This window comes from Triticum urartu, chromosome 7A (assembly GCF_056163025.1).
Source record: "Triticum urartu cultivar PI428250 chromosome 7A, HENAU_Tu73, whole genome shotgun sequence".
In the NCBI taxonomy this organism is placed as follows: domain Eukaryota; kingdom Viridiplantae; phylum Streptophyta; class Magnoliopsida; order Poales; family Poaceae; genus Triticum; species Triticum urartu.
Window position 1 is genome coordinate 67,165,999 of NC_141879.1, and position 17,645 is coordinate 67,183,643.

General features: G+C 42.9%; 1 protein-coding gene and 1 pseudogene across 1 annotated transcript; both read left to right on the plus strand.

Annotated features, from left to right (window-relative positions):
- The first annotated feature begins 3,793 nt into the window (after nucleotides 1–3,793).
- Nucleotides 3,794–4,943, plus strand: LOC125527228 (tyrosine--tRNA ligase 1, cytoplasmic pseudogene; annotated as a pseudogene).
- Nucleotides 4,944–5,382: 439 nt separating this feature from the next.
- On the plus strand, nucleotides 5,383–6,594 carry LOC147957874 (uncharacterized). Its single transcript, XM_087533576.1, has 3 exons — nucleotides 5,383–5,445; nucleotides 5,565–5,711; nucleotides 6,070–6,594. Exons 1-3 carry the CDS (start codon nucleotides 5,383–5,385, stop codon nucleotides 6,592–6,594), a joined length of 735 nt encoding a protein of 244 aa, XP_087389702.1.
- Nucleotides 6,595–17,645: the final 11,051 nt, after the last annotated feature.

Here is a 17,645-nt window from a genome sequence, read left to right on the forward strand (position 1 = left end):
TCCAGAGTGAGCATGGTATAGGTGGTGATCCGTTGGTGGACCATGGCTATCGACGGACGACAAGGGTGGAAATGGGACTGGCTAGGGTCGGCGGGGCGCCAACCGACTTAAACAGTCGGATTGGGCCCCTCAGGCAGCATGGCAAAGCTGCGATATGAATGCATACTCACCGGACCGATGAGTTTCGACGTGTGTCTGTGTGGGTTCCGCCCGTCGGTCCGACCTGGCAGACGCTCATGGACGCATCCCGGCCTCGTCATATCGGCCTCAGATATGGGATGGATACGAGGGGTGCCGGTCAACCCGGACGTATAGTGTTGGTTTGAGGAGCCCGGCTGGGTTGCAATTTTGTAATCGATCACTGACCAGATCGTATGTTCGGGTGTATAGAGGGCGTTTGAGGAGCCTGAGTGTAGATGCTATAATCTTTATTTAGTTCGTATGTGTTATCATGATTTATCAATCTAGCACGATTGATGATGAATAAAGTCGGAAGTTTTCCGGAAAAAAAGGTGAGTCGCTATCATAAGCGTGAGAAATAATATATATCTATACCTATTAATAAAGGGATGCCCAAAGTCATGGTCATGTTCGGTTCTTTTATATAGATGATGCCCAAAGTATTATAGCCGCACAAGCACGGCAGTGGCTTAAGCCTAAGTCTTCCATCGTGGATCCAAGGTTTTTCCCTTTTCTCCGGAAATGGATTTGTAGCCCTTGGATGCTCCACACCCCTATACGAACATTAAATTCAAAAAAATACTGAGAAATTTAAAAAAAAATCTAAGATTTTGGGATATCAAACCTGGGTTCCTGATATACTCCCGTGTGAAATTTCGTGAAAAAATACCAGAAAACGTATTCACGGTAAAAAAGACAAAAATTTCATATGTATAGAAAAAGGACTGTTTGGACAGATTTTGATTCGGACAATATTTCATTTGCCATGGATACGTTTTCTGGTATTTTTATATGAAATTTCACATAAGGGTAGATTTGGAACCCATGTTTGATATCCCAAATTTCAGATTTTTTTATTGTTTTGGTATTTTTACATTTAATATTTGTATAGGGGTGTGGAGCACCCAGGAGCTCCTGTGTATTTTCCCTTTTTTTCCTCCCTTTTCTCACACACCTCCTCCTCCTTGTACGTGTTCATGGGCCGGCCCATATGTGGGGCGTGATGCCCCCTGTTTTTTATTTTTGTTTTTTGCCTTTTATTTTCTTATTTCTGTTTTTGTTTTCCCTTCTTTAAATTAATTCAGGATTTCCAAATTTTAAAAAGTTGTGAGTTTTTAAAAATGTTGCTGAATTCAAAAAATGTTTGGGAAAACATAAAATGTTCTTGGATTCCAAAAATGTTGGTAATTTTAAAAAATGTTTGCAAATTAAAAAGTTTCATGATTAGGAAAAATGGTTGGGAAATATAATAATGTTCACGATTTTGAAAAAGATGATCGTGTATTCAAACATATTCGTGAATCTGTAAAAAATGTCCATAAAATTTTAGGAAATGTTCACAAAATTAAAAAGGTCACAATTTTCAAAATATGTTCCCAAATTTTAGAAGAAGTTCATCAATTCAAACAGTATTTGTTGAGTCAAGAAAAGTTCATGAATTCAAAAATTGTTCATGCATTTCAAAAAATGTTCGCCTAAGCAAAACAAATGTTCGTAAATTTGAAAAATCCCAAATTAAAAAAAAAATTGTCGATTCAAAAAACTGTTTGCTGATTGAAAAGTCTTTTATATCTAGAATGTGATTAGTTTTTGGAAAGTCTTTATATGTCTATGCGTTGGGAGTAGTTCGTGGTCGATGAGATTTGTTTTAAAAAAAATTAAACATTCCCTTGCGTGACACAATGATAAGTGTGGCGTGCAGTGGCAAGCTCACAGACTTCAGACTTACCATGTCGAATGCATTGTGATCACATGGACATCGCGGCTAGCCGGCTATCATCAGCGAGGGTGGGAAGACAGATAATGGTAGGCCACCGTGTTAAATAGAGGACGCTGATATGTTAGGGTACTGAGCCATACTGCTAGCGCGTAATATTTTTATCTCTATTGCAACACACAGAAATGTTTGCTAGTATAAATAAATTTTATAAAAAGAAGAAAGAAAACCCGCAAATCTCAAGGTGATTCCAGTTGACAAACGCTCGACCACATATCTCGGTCAACCAGACATTAGAAATTCACGAGTACATGTAAAAAAAACACGAGTACAACAGAAAAGGGAAAAGCTACGAACGTTGGCGAAGGGCCTCGGAAACCACGCCTTGGCCTCCGGCTGGTTACAATGGGAGTAATATCACTAGTAACATCACACTTTCCAAGATAATTTTGCTTATGTGGCACATATTTAATGATGAGAGAAGTGATGGTGGTAACTTAGCTAGTTATTGTAACATCACACATACCAAGATAATATGAGTCTATAGGCTAATAAATGAAGAGAGAAGTGCATTTTTCAACCTCGAACTCTTGCCCTAGTCTAATTTACAACCCCGAACTTCAATACCATCTAAATTACAACCCTCAACTCTCAAAACCGGTCAGAATTCAACCCTCCCCTCCTTGTTCACCGGTTTTGACCAGGGGTGACCAGTTTTGACCAGTCAACAGGTCCAATCAGCATTCCACGTCGGAAAAAAATTCAAAATTTCAAGAAAAATATAAATAAAAATCTGTAAGATCGAGAAAAAATCAGGAAAAAAACCAAATTTCAGAAAAAAAAAGTTTGCGAAAAAAATTCGGAAACTTTTTCCGTGATTTTCAGGGAAAAAATCAAAAAAATTACTTTTTCTAGATTTTTTTTTCTATTTTACAGTTTTTATATAATTTTCTTGGGAATTTGAATTTTTTCCCTTGGATTTTTTTATTTTAAGTATTTTTTGGTTTTTCATGGAAATATCGATATTTTTGTTTTTCAGAAATTCGATTTTATTTATTTTCCCTGATTTTTTCCCGGAAATTTGATTTTTTTATTTCTTTTCCTGGATTTTTTTTATTTTACAGCTTTTTAAAAATAATGCTGATGTGCCATGCTGATGGGACCCGTTGACCGGTCAAAACCGGTCAACAAAGAGGGGAGGGTTGAATCCTAGCCGGTTTTGAGAGTTAGGGGTTGTAATTTAGACGGTATTGGAGTTCGGGGTTGTAAATTAGACCAGGACAAGAGTTCGGGGTTGAAATATGCACTTCTCTTATAAATGAACCATGACATGACACCACACATATGTTACTACGCACTATGAAGGTAGTAATATAGTCTAGTAAAATGTGATGTTACTAGTCTAAGTTACTCCCCATTGTAACTAGTCTCCCAGAAAACCTCGTCGCTTCGTTATCCTTTCCTGCGCAACCCAGATCGATCTAGATTCGGATTCCTTGACTGCAGTTGCCTAGGGTTTGGATCCACCTCAGCAACTGCCACCGTCGATGTCTCCGAGGCCGCCTCCAACACCACCACCCCCGCCACCCTCCTTTTCCAGAGATATGAAGCTCTATTTTCCGGTGTGCTCAAAGAATAAGCAGAACCTAGCAGTAAACATCCTTACACTGGTGTAATCATGATTCCCTTCTCACTTCTTGACTTCTTGTGGTGGGCTCTTATATATTAGTTGAGGAGTTTTGCTACACTTACGCGCAGTTTCTACGTGATGTTTGGTTTCCGTAGGTCTAGAATTTTCGTTAGTTGAGTTGTGTTTACGATCCTATATATTTCGTCCCCATGGACAACTCAGTCATTAGATGACCTCCTTTTCAAAAAAATAAATAAATAATAGACAACTCAGTCGAGGCGACAGCTTAGATCAGCACTGCAGGGTATGCTGTCGAGATGAGTTTGGATGAGAGGTTTGCGACGATGAGGAGCATCGGGTTGGGGAGCATCGACGAGGAAGAGGAGCTTAGGGTGCTACTGGAGAAGAAGGTCGCTCCTATTTGCTATGTTTGGTGTGATCCCTCTCCATCGGTACACATTGCCCAGGGGATCATGATGGTGCTCAATGTCAACAAAATGGTCAAAGCTGGCTGCAGGGTTAAAATCTTGATGGCGGATTGGTTTGCTCATATACACAACAGATTCGGTGGTGATATGAATGATATTCGGACTATTGGATGTTACATGATTGAGGTATGGAAAGCAGCCGGCTTGGAGCTTAACGGGGTAGAGTTCGTGTGGTTGTCAGATGAAATGAATCGCCGTCCACATGAATACTGGACGCTTGTGATGGATGTTGCCATAAATAACACCGTGGGGAGGATGATAAGGTGCTGGGACAAGACCTTTGAATATGCACTCGGGGTGTACGGAATGCCTGCTGACCCATATGACCGGCCTGATGTCGTGGCTAAAATGATCTTTGAACCTTGCATGCAATGTGCTGCTGTATTACTCCCGAAGGCAGACATATGGCTGTTGTCCATGGATCATGACGAGGATCTTGAGGAGGTTCGCGAGCTAACTAGAGAGTACTGCAAAGACATGAAGGGTGAAAATCAACCTATTATTCTGTCCCATAATAAGCTCCCCGATTTAATAGAGAACGATGAATTTGGTAATATAGGAGATCCAGCTTGGGCCATCTTCATGGAAGACGGGGAACAAAATTTGAGTGTGAAAGTAAGGAAAGCTTTCTGTCCTGTAAAAGTTGCACAAGGCAACCCTTGTCTGGATTACATTAGACATATTGTGTTTTCATGGTTTGGACACTGTGAGGTGCCCGGGAAAGAAGAGAAGAGTGGTGGTAGCAGGACGTTTCACAAGATGGAAGAGTTCATCACTGATTATGAAAGTGGTGCTCTGCATTCCGCTGAGGTGAAGCGGGGTCTTCTAAGAAGCACTAAAGAAGATTATGAAGACTGTAGGTGCCCACTTCGCCGGCAACAGTAAAGCAAAACATCTTGCGAAAGCTATGTGGGAGTACATGATATAAAGCCTTTAGGGATCATGTCTCCTTTTACTTATGCCTTTGAGGATCACAATATGTTAGTAGTACTTCACTAATTTTGGAGTTATTTACCAGCAACCACCACATTATGGGCTAGGGTAACAGATCAGTACCACAATTGAGGCAGGGCACACAAAACCACCAACAATTGGGCTAATCTGTAACGCGGAGCACTGACGCTGCGTTTTAGCCCAGAAAACAGCGAATCTGACAGGTGGGTCCCGCCTGTCGGGCTGACGTGGCGCTTGTTGACGGACGCCGTTAGACGGCGGGAGACGGGCGTTTCGGCGCGCCCGTTCAAGTGGCCCGTACCGGTCGGTGTTCGAACCAGACCAGCCATTTCCTCACTCTCTCTGTCCTCTCTCTCGACCCCGACCACCGCCGGCGCCGCCACTGTCGACTCGCCGCCTTTCGCCGCTCCGCCATGGTTTCTTGGAGCGACCAGTCCTCGAGCTCTTCTTCGGACGGCGAAGAAGTCACTAGCCAGGTATGCGTGTTCGCCTCTCGCCTCCCCCACGGATTAGGGTTCATCCCGCTAGGGTTAGGGTTCATCATTTGGGGATTTTTTACCAGGCCGCTGATTTGTGCAATTTGTGTGCTGGTTAGCTTCCTAGGACTATCTCTTGCTATGAATGGAGTGGCATTGCTCACGACCTGTCGTCTCGTTGTCTGCATCAAGCACCTTGCGTCAGGCTTGTTGCATTTGAATCTGTGGACACAGGCAGACGTTTTCTTGCGTGTGCTGAGGAGAAGGTATGTTGCTTCTGTTGCTTCTGTTGCTTCTGTTGATGTAATAGTTGTTGCCCATAATCTATGCATATACAATCTTATAGATGGAAAAAATTATATATGCTTTTATAATTGGTTTTGCCCATAATTTGTGCATACAATTTTGACAATATATCTATTAATTAAGAGTGATGTAATATTTGATTTAGGCACCAATTGATGCATAGAATATAATTCAGTGGATAGAACTAAACTAAAATTCAGTGGATATAACTGAACTACAATTCAGTGGATAGGACAAAGTAGAGAGTGTACAGAGTATTATAGAATTTGTGCACATTTCATACAATTTCTTATTGAGAACATATTTATTTAATTGTAGGCAGAACTAAAGTGCAATTATCTGGAGTGGATAGACCCAGAGTGGTCAGTGGCTATGCAGTTCACCCTCACTGAATTGTGGAGCATGTATAACAAAGAAATCGATGACAGGCTGAAAGAAAATGTTGAGCTTGGTGAAAGAAATTACAAACTAGTTGGAGAAAAGAGGAAGATGGAGGAAGATCTGAGGTTTTTCAAACTGGACTTTGCAAAAATGGTTGCTGACAAGGAGGATGCTATCACAGAGCTGGGCAATGTTAGGTTGGCTCTAAGTGATCTCAAAGAGGAGATGGAGAAGAAGAAGCTGGCAGACCATGATTGTACCAATCTTCATCAGGTACTTAGGGCAAAGGCAAAGAAAGAGAGGGACCAGCTAGTGGCAGAGAGAGACCAAGTTGTGACAGAGAGGGACCAACTAAAACAAGAGAAGAAAAAACTGGAGTACATGATTGCAGATCTGCTCAAACAGAAACATGGGTACAAGGACAAGATCAAGAAGTTGAAGGAGATATGTGATGATTTTTAAGTATGTATTGTGGTGTGGTTTAAGGTAGCACTGCAGTTGATTTGAATGTGCTGTTATGCACTTAATAAGCTGTAATGCTTTATGTATCTTTATGTCCAAGACTTGTGTTGTCTACTCTGAAGACTTGTGTTGTGTACTCTTAAGAACTAATGTCCAACTTATTATCATTGCATCTTTGGATCAATGGCCTACTTATTAATGTATTTTGTTTGTATCAAATGAAATGTTTGTAGTTGTCCATACTATTTGCACAGAACATATATTGCACAGATCTTTTTTGCTCAAAATTTATTTTGCACACAACATATATTTGCACAGAACATCTATTTGCACAGAATTTTAACAGCAGGAGATAAACATAGATAACTTCAAAGTGCCATACATAGGTTCACAACTCCATACATAGGTTTTAACAAACATAGGTTCTGAGTGCCATACATAGGTTCATAATGTCATAAATAAAGTGATGTAATGCCTGATTTAGCACACATGCACTTGCATACAGACTTCAAATTTGAGCATTTAGTAGTTCCCACTGGCATAGAAGTACCCCTCCATCCTCTTGCTCATGTACTTTGTCCTCTTTGGCCTACTGCCTGCAGGCTGGCTAGTAGAAGCTTCTGCAGAACTTCTTGGAGGCTTGAACCTTTTTGCACCCCTTCCAGCAGCAGTGGAAGATCTTGCACCTCTACCAGCAGCAGTAGGAGAAGAACTAGCACCCCTTCCAGCAGCAGGAGTAGTAGCAGACCTTGCTCCCCTTCCAGCAGCAGCAGGAGTAGTAGCATACCTTGCTCCCCTTCCAGTAGCAGCAGGAGAGGAGTTTGTAGTAGATGATGATGGTGCACCCCTAGCACTTCCGGTAGCTGATGAAGCTGCACCATGGTGCCATTCTGGTACAGTCCTGTTTGCCTGTAATCAAAAAATTAAACAACTTTATAATGATCAGTCAATAGAAATGAACATTCAAGTGATTTCAAAATGAAAATACCATGTGCTTGTTCTTCCTGATTTGCAGATCAGGCCTCAATGGCTTTGGACAACTTGTGTACTTGTGTCCTTATAGCTTGCAGTTCCCACATGTTATAGTAGCCATCCTAGATGTCTGCTTTGCTTGAGGTGGCTCAAACTTTCCTTTTTTCCTTTTCTCTTCTACTGGCCCCTTCTTGTCATCTTTGAACTGTGGTGGTTCAGTGTCAGGTGTTGGAGTTTTCACCCAGCTATCTGGACCAGGAACAGGGTAAATCACTGGCTTATATGCCTCCAAGTACATAGATTTCTTGAAAAACACATTGATATGATCCTCTGGCAGCTGTTTAGACCTATAGATGGCAGAACAAGCATGCTTGCAAGGAACTCCAGTGATGTCCCATTTCTTGCACCCACATGTCTGTATGTTTGTGTCAACACCATAGGTCTTGTCTCCACTAGTGACTTGGAAAAGTCCTTGGCCAGCTATGAGTGCTTTGCAATCCCTTGCATACTTCTTGTTCATCTCCAACTTCTCTGCATAGGTTGGTGCAATCTCCCATCTAGCACATTTTCCACCCTCTCTCTTCTGGTGGAACCTCACTAGCAACTTGTCCTTGATCCCATTGATCATTGTGACAATTGGCTTGTTCCTTACATCTAGAATGTACTTATTAAAAACTTCACTTAAGTTATTCACCACTAAATCAGTTTTGCAATTAGTGTCCATTGCATGCCTAGACCAAGCTTTAGCATGAATTCTTGACATCCACTCCCAAGCAGCAGTGCACTCAGCCTTCATGCTTTCCATGGCCAAATTGAAGTCATGTTCAGTGTAAGCATAGGCAGCTGCATCCATGCATCTCTTCAAATCCTCTCCTCCAAATCCTGCTCTCTGGAAGTTTGCATAGATGTGCCTCAAACAGTACCTATGATGGCAGTTTGGGAATACTGCTGTCACTGCATTGAGTAGACCCTGCATGAAAGTGAATTGAAATGATTTTAAATGATTTTATATGATTTTATATGAGTTAATATGATTTTATATGATTTTATATGAGTTAATATGATTTTATATGATTTAAAATGATTTTATATGAGTTAATATGGGTTAATATGATTTTATATGAGTTAATATGATTTTAAATGATTTAATATGATTTTATATGGGTTAATATGATTTTAAATGATTTTATATGATTTTATATGAGTTAATATGATTTTAAATGATTTTATATGATTTTATATGGGTTAATATGATTTTAAATGATTTTATATGATTTTATATGAGTTAATATGATTTTAAATGATTTTATATGAGTTAATTAGATTTTAAATGATTTTATATGGGTCATCCTAGTCACCCTAGGCTATCTATGACTAAGTGTCGACAAGAAGGGTTACGACTCGACACCTACCAACTAGTCATGATGGCATCACTTTGATGATGGATATGTTCTATGATACCACATGGGTCACCCTAGGCTATCTATGCCTAAGTGTCGACAAGAAGGGTTACGACTCAACACGTACCAACTAGTCATGATGGCATCACTTTGATGATGGATATGTTCTTTGATACCACATGGGTCACCCTAGGCTATAAGTGTCGACAAGAAGGGTTACGACTCGACACCTACCAACTAGTCATGATGGCATCACTTTGATGATGGATATGTTCTATGATACACATGGGTCACCCTAGGCTATCTATGCCTAAGTGTCGACAAGAAGGGTTACGACTCGACACCTACCAACTAGTCATGATGGCATCACTTTGATGATGGATATGTTCTTTGATACCACATGGGTCACCCTAGGCTATCTATGCCTAAGTGTCGACAAGAAGGGTTACGACTCGACACCTACCAACTAGTCATGATGGCATCACTTTGATGATGGATATGTTCTTTGATACCACATGGGTCACTCTAGGCTATCTATGCCTAAGTGTCGACAAGAAGGGTTACGACTCGACACCTACCAACTAGTCATGAACAAGTAAATAAACTAAATGAACATGTAAATGAACAAGTAAATGAACTAAATGAACAACTAAATGAACAAGCAAATGAACTAACCTTCTGTCTATCAGACATGAATGTGTACTTTCCAAACTTGCCCTCTTCACTTCCCCCTAGAGCATACTTTAGTTGTGTCAAGAATCAGGACCAGTTAACTGTATCTTCAACTCCAACCACTCCAAAGGCAATGGGGTACATATTGTTGTTTGCATCCCTTCCAGTAGCTGCTAGTGTCTGTGCACCACTAGTCAATTTGATGAAGCAGCCATCTAGACCTATGAATGGCCTACATCCATTCAAGAAGCCCTCACAACATGCATTCAAACTGAAAAATAGACCATGGAACCTTGGTCCAGCAGTAGGATTTTCTCTGGTTCCACTAACAGTAGTGACAATGCACATAGATCCAGGATTTGTAAGCTTCACAGTCTCCAAATAGTCTCTCAGCCTCTTATATTGCTTCTTGTGATCACCAAGCACAATCTCTTTTGCTTTCTTCTTAGCCCTCCATGCCATCATCCTAGGAATCTCAAGCCCAAATTGCCTCTTTGCCTTGTCAACAATAGCAGGTACAGTAGTGTTGGGATCTGATCTGATGGTCTCAAGCATTTTGTTGCCAAGCCACCTTGAACTAATCCTAGTTTTCTCAGACTGGGTGGGACATGTGTGCTCCAACCTCATCTTCTTAATGCAGAAAGTGGGCTCATTTGTTATCTGTGCTGCTACCATGTAGAACTGGCAACCATCTCCCTCACAGCAAACAATTACCCTATCACTGCAGTTTCTGTGGTATTTATATCTTCTAAGTTGTTTCACATGCAAATTGACAAGGGCCTCTCTGAATTGGTAAACATCTTTGAAACAGAGCTTTAGCTGGAATTGCTGTTCTGGATGCATCATGTCCTCATCATACCAGACCCTAGGTGGTCTTTTCTTAGCCCTACTCCTTCTGCCAGAGCTGATAACAAAGGACATTGGTTCATTTCCATCATCATCTGTTTCAAAGCCTGTATCTTCCTCTTCTGAAGATGGAAACCAATCAGGATTAATGCTTGGACCATCACTAGAGTGGGACCTACTAGTAGGACCTGGCCTCTTTGCCTTCTTCTTAACAGGCTCAGGAACTGGAATCTCTTGGGCCTCCTCATCATCTTCTTCCGGCTCCATGTCATATATATCTTCAGGATCTGTGTCCCCCTCACAGTGTGTGCTTGACATATATTCAGCTCTCTTCCTCTTTATTTCAGAAAGAGTTTCATCTAGCTCAGGTTCCTCTGTCCTCCTATTTGCAATTTGTTCTTCTACATACTGCACTGAATCTGAGTCATCTTCTTCTTCTCCTGCATCTAAGTGGTCAACATCAACTACAAAATCTTCATCACTGCTTGAACCTTCCTCACTAACTGCATTGTCCTCCTCATCAGTGTCCATGCCTACAGGATTGCTTCCTCACTAACTGCATTGTCCTCCTCATCTGAATCAAACTGAAAATCAGCATAATTGACACTTACTTCAGTGTTAAGCTGTGTCCCAAGATGGAACTGATAGTTAGGAGGAACTGATTTGAGTGGCAAAAAATTTACACTTTCCTGTGTCCCAAGATGTAACTGACAGTTAGGAGGAACTGTTTTGTGCACAACACCTGATTTAGCAACAACAAAAACAACATGTGCCTCTTTTTCTATTTGCTGTGCATGTTGATCTTCTCCAACTGCTGGTTCAATAACTACCTTTCCCTTTCTAACTGTCAGTGACAATGTCTGGGTGCTCTCAAATTGTCTCACCATGTGAACTACTTCAATGTTGCCTTTAATCACACAAACACCTTGCAGCCCTATATTTTCATCTTTCAAGTAGCAAAGACTGTCATCCTTACAATATCCATTGCTGACCATTACATTGACCAAACTACCATAAGTGATTTCTCTTTCAGACATCTTAACAAGAGCATACTTCTCTCCAGGAAACTGGAAATAGATTGACCATAAATCTTCAGGCCTAAAATAGACATACAAATGAATATGAACAAGTCAATTGTATTAACATAACTGACCATTATATCTGACAATTATAATGAACTATTTTAAATTATAGTAACATGGCAAATCAGTACTAATATTACTATCAGTGTAAGCAAAATTTTAAATTATAGTAACATGACAATGCAGTGTAAGCAATTCAGGCCTAAAATAGACATATATTAACAAGACAATATCTACAAGCCTAATATAGCTCAGAGTGGTTACAATGCAGTGTAGTGTAGCAATACCATAAATGAAAACTACAGTGTGATTTTCTCCAAAAATTCAGAACCATACAGTACTACTAAGATAACTGAACCCTAACTAAAGATGTGATAGTCGACAAATATTCAGGACTACAATCACTTCTAAATGACTAACAAATCAATGTCTAAAACAGATCCTGCAGTAAGGAGGAAAGATTGAAAGAACAGATTTTGAAAGATTCAGATTACCTAGCTGAAGATGGGACGAACGGGAGCACATCCGCGGGACCAATCTGCGAAGCTGCTTCCTCGGTACCATGCTCCGGCGACAGGCCCGCCGCCGCGGCAGACTCTGGATCTAGGTCGCAGCCGCCATCGGTGTGGGGGCCGATGACCCCGCATTGCGAGCGCAACAGCTTCTGCCCTGAAGTAGTACCAAGGCCCTCGCCGCTGAGTGCGGCGTCGCCGCTTCCGTCGACTCCGTGTGCGCCGTCGCCGCCGGAGCTGGTCGCCATCGGAGCGGAGCGGGGAAGGACTGAATCGACTGGATTGAATCGAGCGGGGGAAGGGAACGGCTTGACCTCATAGACAGGCGCGCCGAAACGGCCGTCTCTCGCCGTCTAACGGCGTCCGTCAACACGTGCCACGTCAGCCCGACATGCGGGACCAACCTGTCGGATTCGCTGTTTTCGGGGCTAAAACGCAGCGTCAGTACTCCGCGTTACAAATTAGACCCATTGTTGGTGGTTTTGTGTGACTTGCCTGAAATGTGGTACCGATCTGTTACCCTAGCCCATAATGTGGTGGTTTTGGGTAAATAACTCCTAATTTTGCAAGCTATTTACTACGGGTGTAAGCTATTATATATTCATAATATATACTTGTTGTGCGGAGGCATGGCGCGCCCGTGTGATAACCCGTGGCTAATTGAGTTATTGCTTGATGTGTTATTGTTCAGATTGCGGAATTCTTTGGCATGGGGGTGAATGATAAAGCATAAACAAATTGTTAGAACTTACTGTATTTAGTTTAGAGACATCTTAAAACGTGTTCCTTCTTTTCTTAGGTCCATTGACTCAAATCAGATTTGCACAGGGTTTAATTACTATACAACACGATAGCAGACATTTCTCCACAGATTAGAAAAAATAAAGGTACTTATTTTCACAACAGAACACCAGACAGCCATGCAGAAACTGGAAAAAAATAGTTCTCTCATCAACTGGATACCCAGCAAGTGCTAGTAAACAACAACATGCTACATGTTTAAAATACAATGATATCTTGTGCACATATTAAAAGAGGGAGCAAATAATAGATTAAAAAGGGAAGAACAAACAAATACATGTAATATTTTCATCAACTACATGCTTAAAATACTGCAACTGTTTATACATACATTTTGTTGTTTACACAACAGAGAGAAGCAATGTTACGCAATACACTTCTTCACTGAATGATCAAGTATTGGAGGATAACAAACGGCTAAACCAAAAGACTTCACGGTTTCATCACTAAGACTGACAGCATATGGAGGTGATGCCTTTCTGCGAGTAGCTACTTTTCTCTAGGAAAATATTATTAGAAAAATAGAGTAATTGCTACTTACAGAAAATAAAAAAATATCAAACTAACCATTTAATAAACAACCAGCCACACTAAAGCGCTACAACTCCCTAGAGGTTTCTCTTCGCAGAAAGTAATTCCTCTCTTTCTTCATTTATTGCTTGTCACATCATCTATTTTATCTAGAAATGGGTAGTTTAGAGGACATATAAGGTAAAAGAGGGGAAGCGGTGGGTTGGTGGGCCATGGGAAACATGTGACCCGTGGGGGAGGTTGCGGGGCGCTGCCCGACACACGATGAAAAAGGATCTAGTGGCTCGCGCGCAGCCGACCTAAAGCAACATTTTCTCTGAAAAGAATGTTTTCCATTTTTTACTTTCTTCTTACCACCCCTTCGTCCAACCTTGTTTATAAGTATAATAATCAATTACCTTGATTTACTTACCTTCTCAACTAATTTCACTTAAATTTACTTACCAAACTTCTCATCAAACTAAGGACGGGGCTTGCCTGCTCCCTCCGCGTGCTCCCATCCGTATTCCCGTTTATTCATTTACCATCCAACGGTCACACCATTTTCTCCTCCCGGTGCCTCTTTTTTCCAAAAAAAAGACATAGAATCCCCGTATTTCCATATCAACCCTCTCCCATACGTATTACGCGACGTCTTCTTCCACTGGCTCATCCCGCAGGCCGCAGCGCACCGCCCCAGGACATGCGCTGCACACCAACACGGAGGGAGCAGGCAGCGCGGCTGGACCCGGTGGCTAAGCCGTGGTCATCTTCGCACCATCAGCACCGGCAGCGCGGCTGGAGCGTTGAGGCGGATGGAACGGCAACGCGGGCGCCGGCCGTCGTCGACGAGGCGGCACTAGCACCGACGGCAGAGGCGGGCAGAAGCCGGCGAGTGCTACACGCGTACAGCGTACTCGAGCAGGCCAGCTGCTTGCCGGCGATCTCCTGGAATACAGCAAGCCTGCGGCAAGAGCACAGCGAGCTCGCAAGAGCCGGCGGCAAGAGCACGTTGACCTTGTCGTGTGGGCGCGTGAGGCGGTACTCGGCGAGATGGGGTTTGAGGTCGGCTCGACCGTGCTCGCGGTAGGTGCAGAGCTGCGCGCCAATATCAAGAAGGTCTTTGCGGCTTGGAGCTTTGGCCAGAGTTTAGCGGACGACGTCGACATCGGCATGGCTGCTGCGGACGGACTCCAGTCCATGGACGCGTAATTTCTGGATGTACCGGGAAAGGACGTTTCAACGATGTGCAAGTATTAAGGATGGGATGAAGTAACAAATTGGTATTCTTGATTTATCTTTCGGTAGTAAAAAGGGGCGTGGGAGAGAGAAAATGATGGAACCATGGGATGCAAAAGGAACGGTGGGGAGCATGGATGGGAGCACGAAGGCAGGAGTAGGCAAGCCCCATCCTCAAACTATAAGGTAAATCATGGGCAGTATTTGTTTTTTTTTGCATGGAATTCAGAGCTTTATTTAAACAAAAGTGTTCTTTGAACAATCAGCTATAAGGCTGCTGATCAAGAAGCTGAGAGTCTCCGTAAGCCAGCCAGCTTTCGGTGCCAGTCACCGTGCAAGCACGTTTTGCACAAAGGTGAGCTGGACCATTGGCATATCTACTTACATGTTGGATTACAAAAGAATGAAAACTAGCAGAAAGCTCTTCAATTTCTAAAAGAATTGATGCCACAACTGAACGATTGTTGAGGCGAGTGTTCCAGAGGTTAACCACCTCCAGGCTGTCGGTCTCCAACACCACATGCGTGAACCCTCTGAGATTTGCGAAGATTACTCCATCCCGAGCTGCAAGGGCCTCCGCGATCATGGGGTCAGTAACTCCAGGGTGAGGTTTGCACCAAGCACCCAGTAGGGCTGTGGACGATCTTGCCACGCCACCAGCTCCACTTTTTCCTTCGTCATGAACGACCACTGAGTCGGTGTTTATCTTGACCTGGTCTGGTTCCGGAGGGCGCCAACCGTGACTTGGTAGGGCGTTAATGTGTTACAAGGGAATATCAAGCAGGGCCAGAGCTTCTCGAGTAAGCCTTATCGAGTTGGCCGGATCTAATTTGTCCCCATCATGCGTCCGTCGGTTGCGTGAAGTCCAAATGTACCACATCATAGTGATGATCGTTGCTTGTTCTCTCGCTGAGAACCTTGGTTCGCATAAAATATCAGATGCCCAAGTTGTGGGATGAAGCCGCGGTAGTTTGATATCCAGGAGCTGGCGTGCTTCGTCCCAAAATCCTCGGGCATGTGAACAGTACATAAGGGCATGATGTAGGTCTTCATCATGTGATTGACAAAGCTTGCATGTGCTGATATCTCGGATATGTCGATACTTGAGCGTGCATTCATCCGGCAGTATACCACGGAGTACCCGCCACCAGAACACACGCACTTTAGGTACCACCTTGAGAGACCACGGAGCTTTCCACAACTGTTGTTTATTAACCGAAGCTTCTGTAACCGGCCCTTCTTTTCTCGAGCTTGATGCTCTTTTGAATCACTAGAGCTCGGTATGCTGACTTAACAGTGTAGTTACTTGTCCTCTCATGTGCCCATGCCAATGTATCTTCGCCTCCACTGCGTCGTAGAGGAATATTCAGTATAGCCTCAGCATCCGGTGCGATAAAATTCTGTCGAACTAGATCCTGTTTCCAGGACCAGTTATCTGAATCAATCAGGTTGTTGACTAGTCAGATGGTAGGGGCCATTGGTGTCAACAATGGTGTCCTTGTGTGTGTTGTAGGGATCCACTTTGTCAGTCCATGCATTGATAGAAGTACCATCGCCAACTCGCATGACGATACCCGCAAGCAAGGCTTCTCGGCCTGCTATGATAGCCCGCCAAGTTGCTGACGCGGCCTTGGGTACAGCAGCTTGCATGAAATCAGAATTTGGAAAATACCTGCCCTTCATAACTCTTGCGCAAAGTGATGTTGGTTTTGTCATGAAACGCCACCCATGTTTGCCGAGAAGAGCCAGGTTGAACATATGGAGATCACGGAAACCCATGCCTACTTGACATTTTGGTTTCGTAAGCTCTTTCCAAGAGATCCAATGGAGCGACCTCTTATCGATGGAGCTACTCCACCAATACCGTGCCATGCTAGACGTCAGTTTTGCACAAACCTTTTTTGTCGACAGGAAACAACTCATGTTATACGCAGGGATCGCTTGGATGATGGTTTTGATGAGTATCTCTCTCCAAGCACATGCGGAGAGCCTCTCAGACCATCCCTGCATTTTTCTTCTGGACCGCTCGCCAATGTGCTCGAATGTGCACTCGTCATCCGTCCAACAGCAGTAGGTAAGTCAAGGTATCTGTCGCTGAACGCTTCTACCATGACACCTAGTGTTCCTTTGAAAGTCTATCTAGTGGAGCTGGGTGTGTTCGGACTAAAGAAGATATCACTTTTATCCTTATTCACACTTTGACCTGAAGCTTCACCATAGATCCTCATAATATCATTCAATCTCTCTGCACTCTGGGAATTAGCATTGAGAAAAATCAAACAGTCATCCGCGGACAGCAAATGACTGACCCATGGTGAACATATGCTCACCCTAATACCCCTATCAATATGTCCTCCATGATATTTGAGTAGTGACGAGAAACCCTCCGCGTAGAGCGGAAACAAGTAGGGTAACGCGGGATCCCCTTGCTGAAGCCCCCGAGAGGGCGTGAAGTAGGGTTGAAGCTCACCATTCACCCTAACAGAGAAGCGCACTGAGGCGACACATTTCATAATTAAACTGATCAGAACCATGCTGAAAACCAGCTTCGCCATAATGGCCTCCAAGTAGTGCCACTCCACTCTATCATATGCTTTCATCATATCTAACTGATCAGAACCCTGCTGAAAATCAGCGTGGTTTTGGCCTTTCTTTCTCCGACGTAAAGTGTGCACACTCTCGAAGGCCACCAGTACATTATCAGTAATCAATCGCCCATGGACAAATGCACTTTGTTCCTCGATAATTATCTCATCCATACAGCCCCTCAATCGGTTAGTTATAACCTTAGCTGCGAACTTATAGAGTACAGAGCATACCGCAATGAGGCGGTATTGAGAGATTGATTGGCGGTACCGTACCTTTGGGATCAAGGTAATGGAAAGTGTCATTGAAGCCAATCAGTAGGTCTCCCCCGTTTAAAAAGCTTAACACAACATTAGTCACGTCGTCCTTCAACAAATGCCAATGTCGTTGGAAGAAGCCGGCCGTAAAACCATCAATCCCCGGTGCTTTCG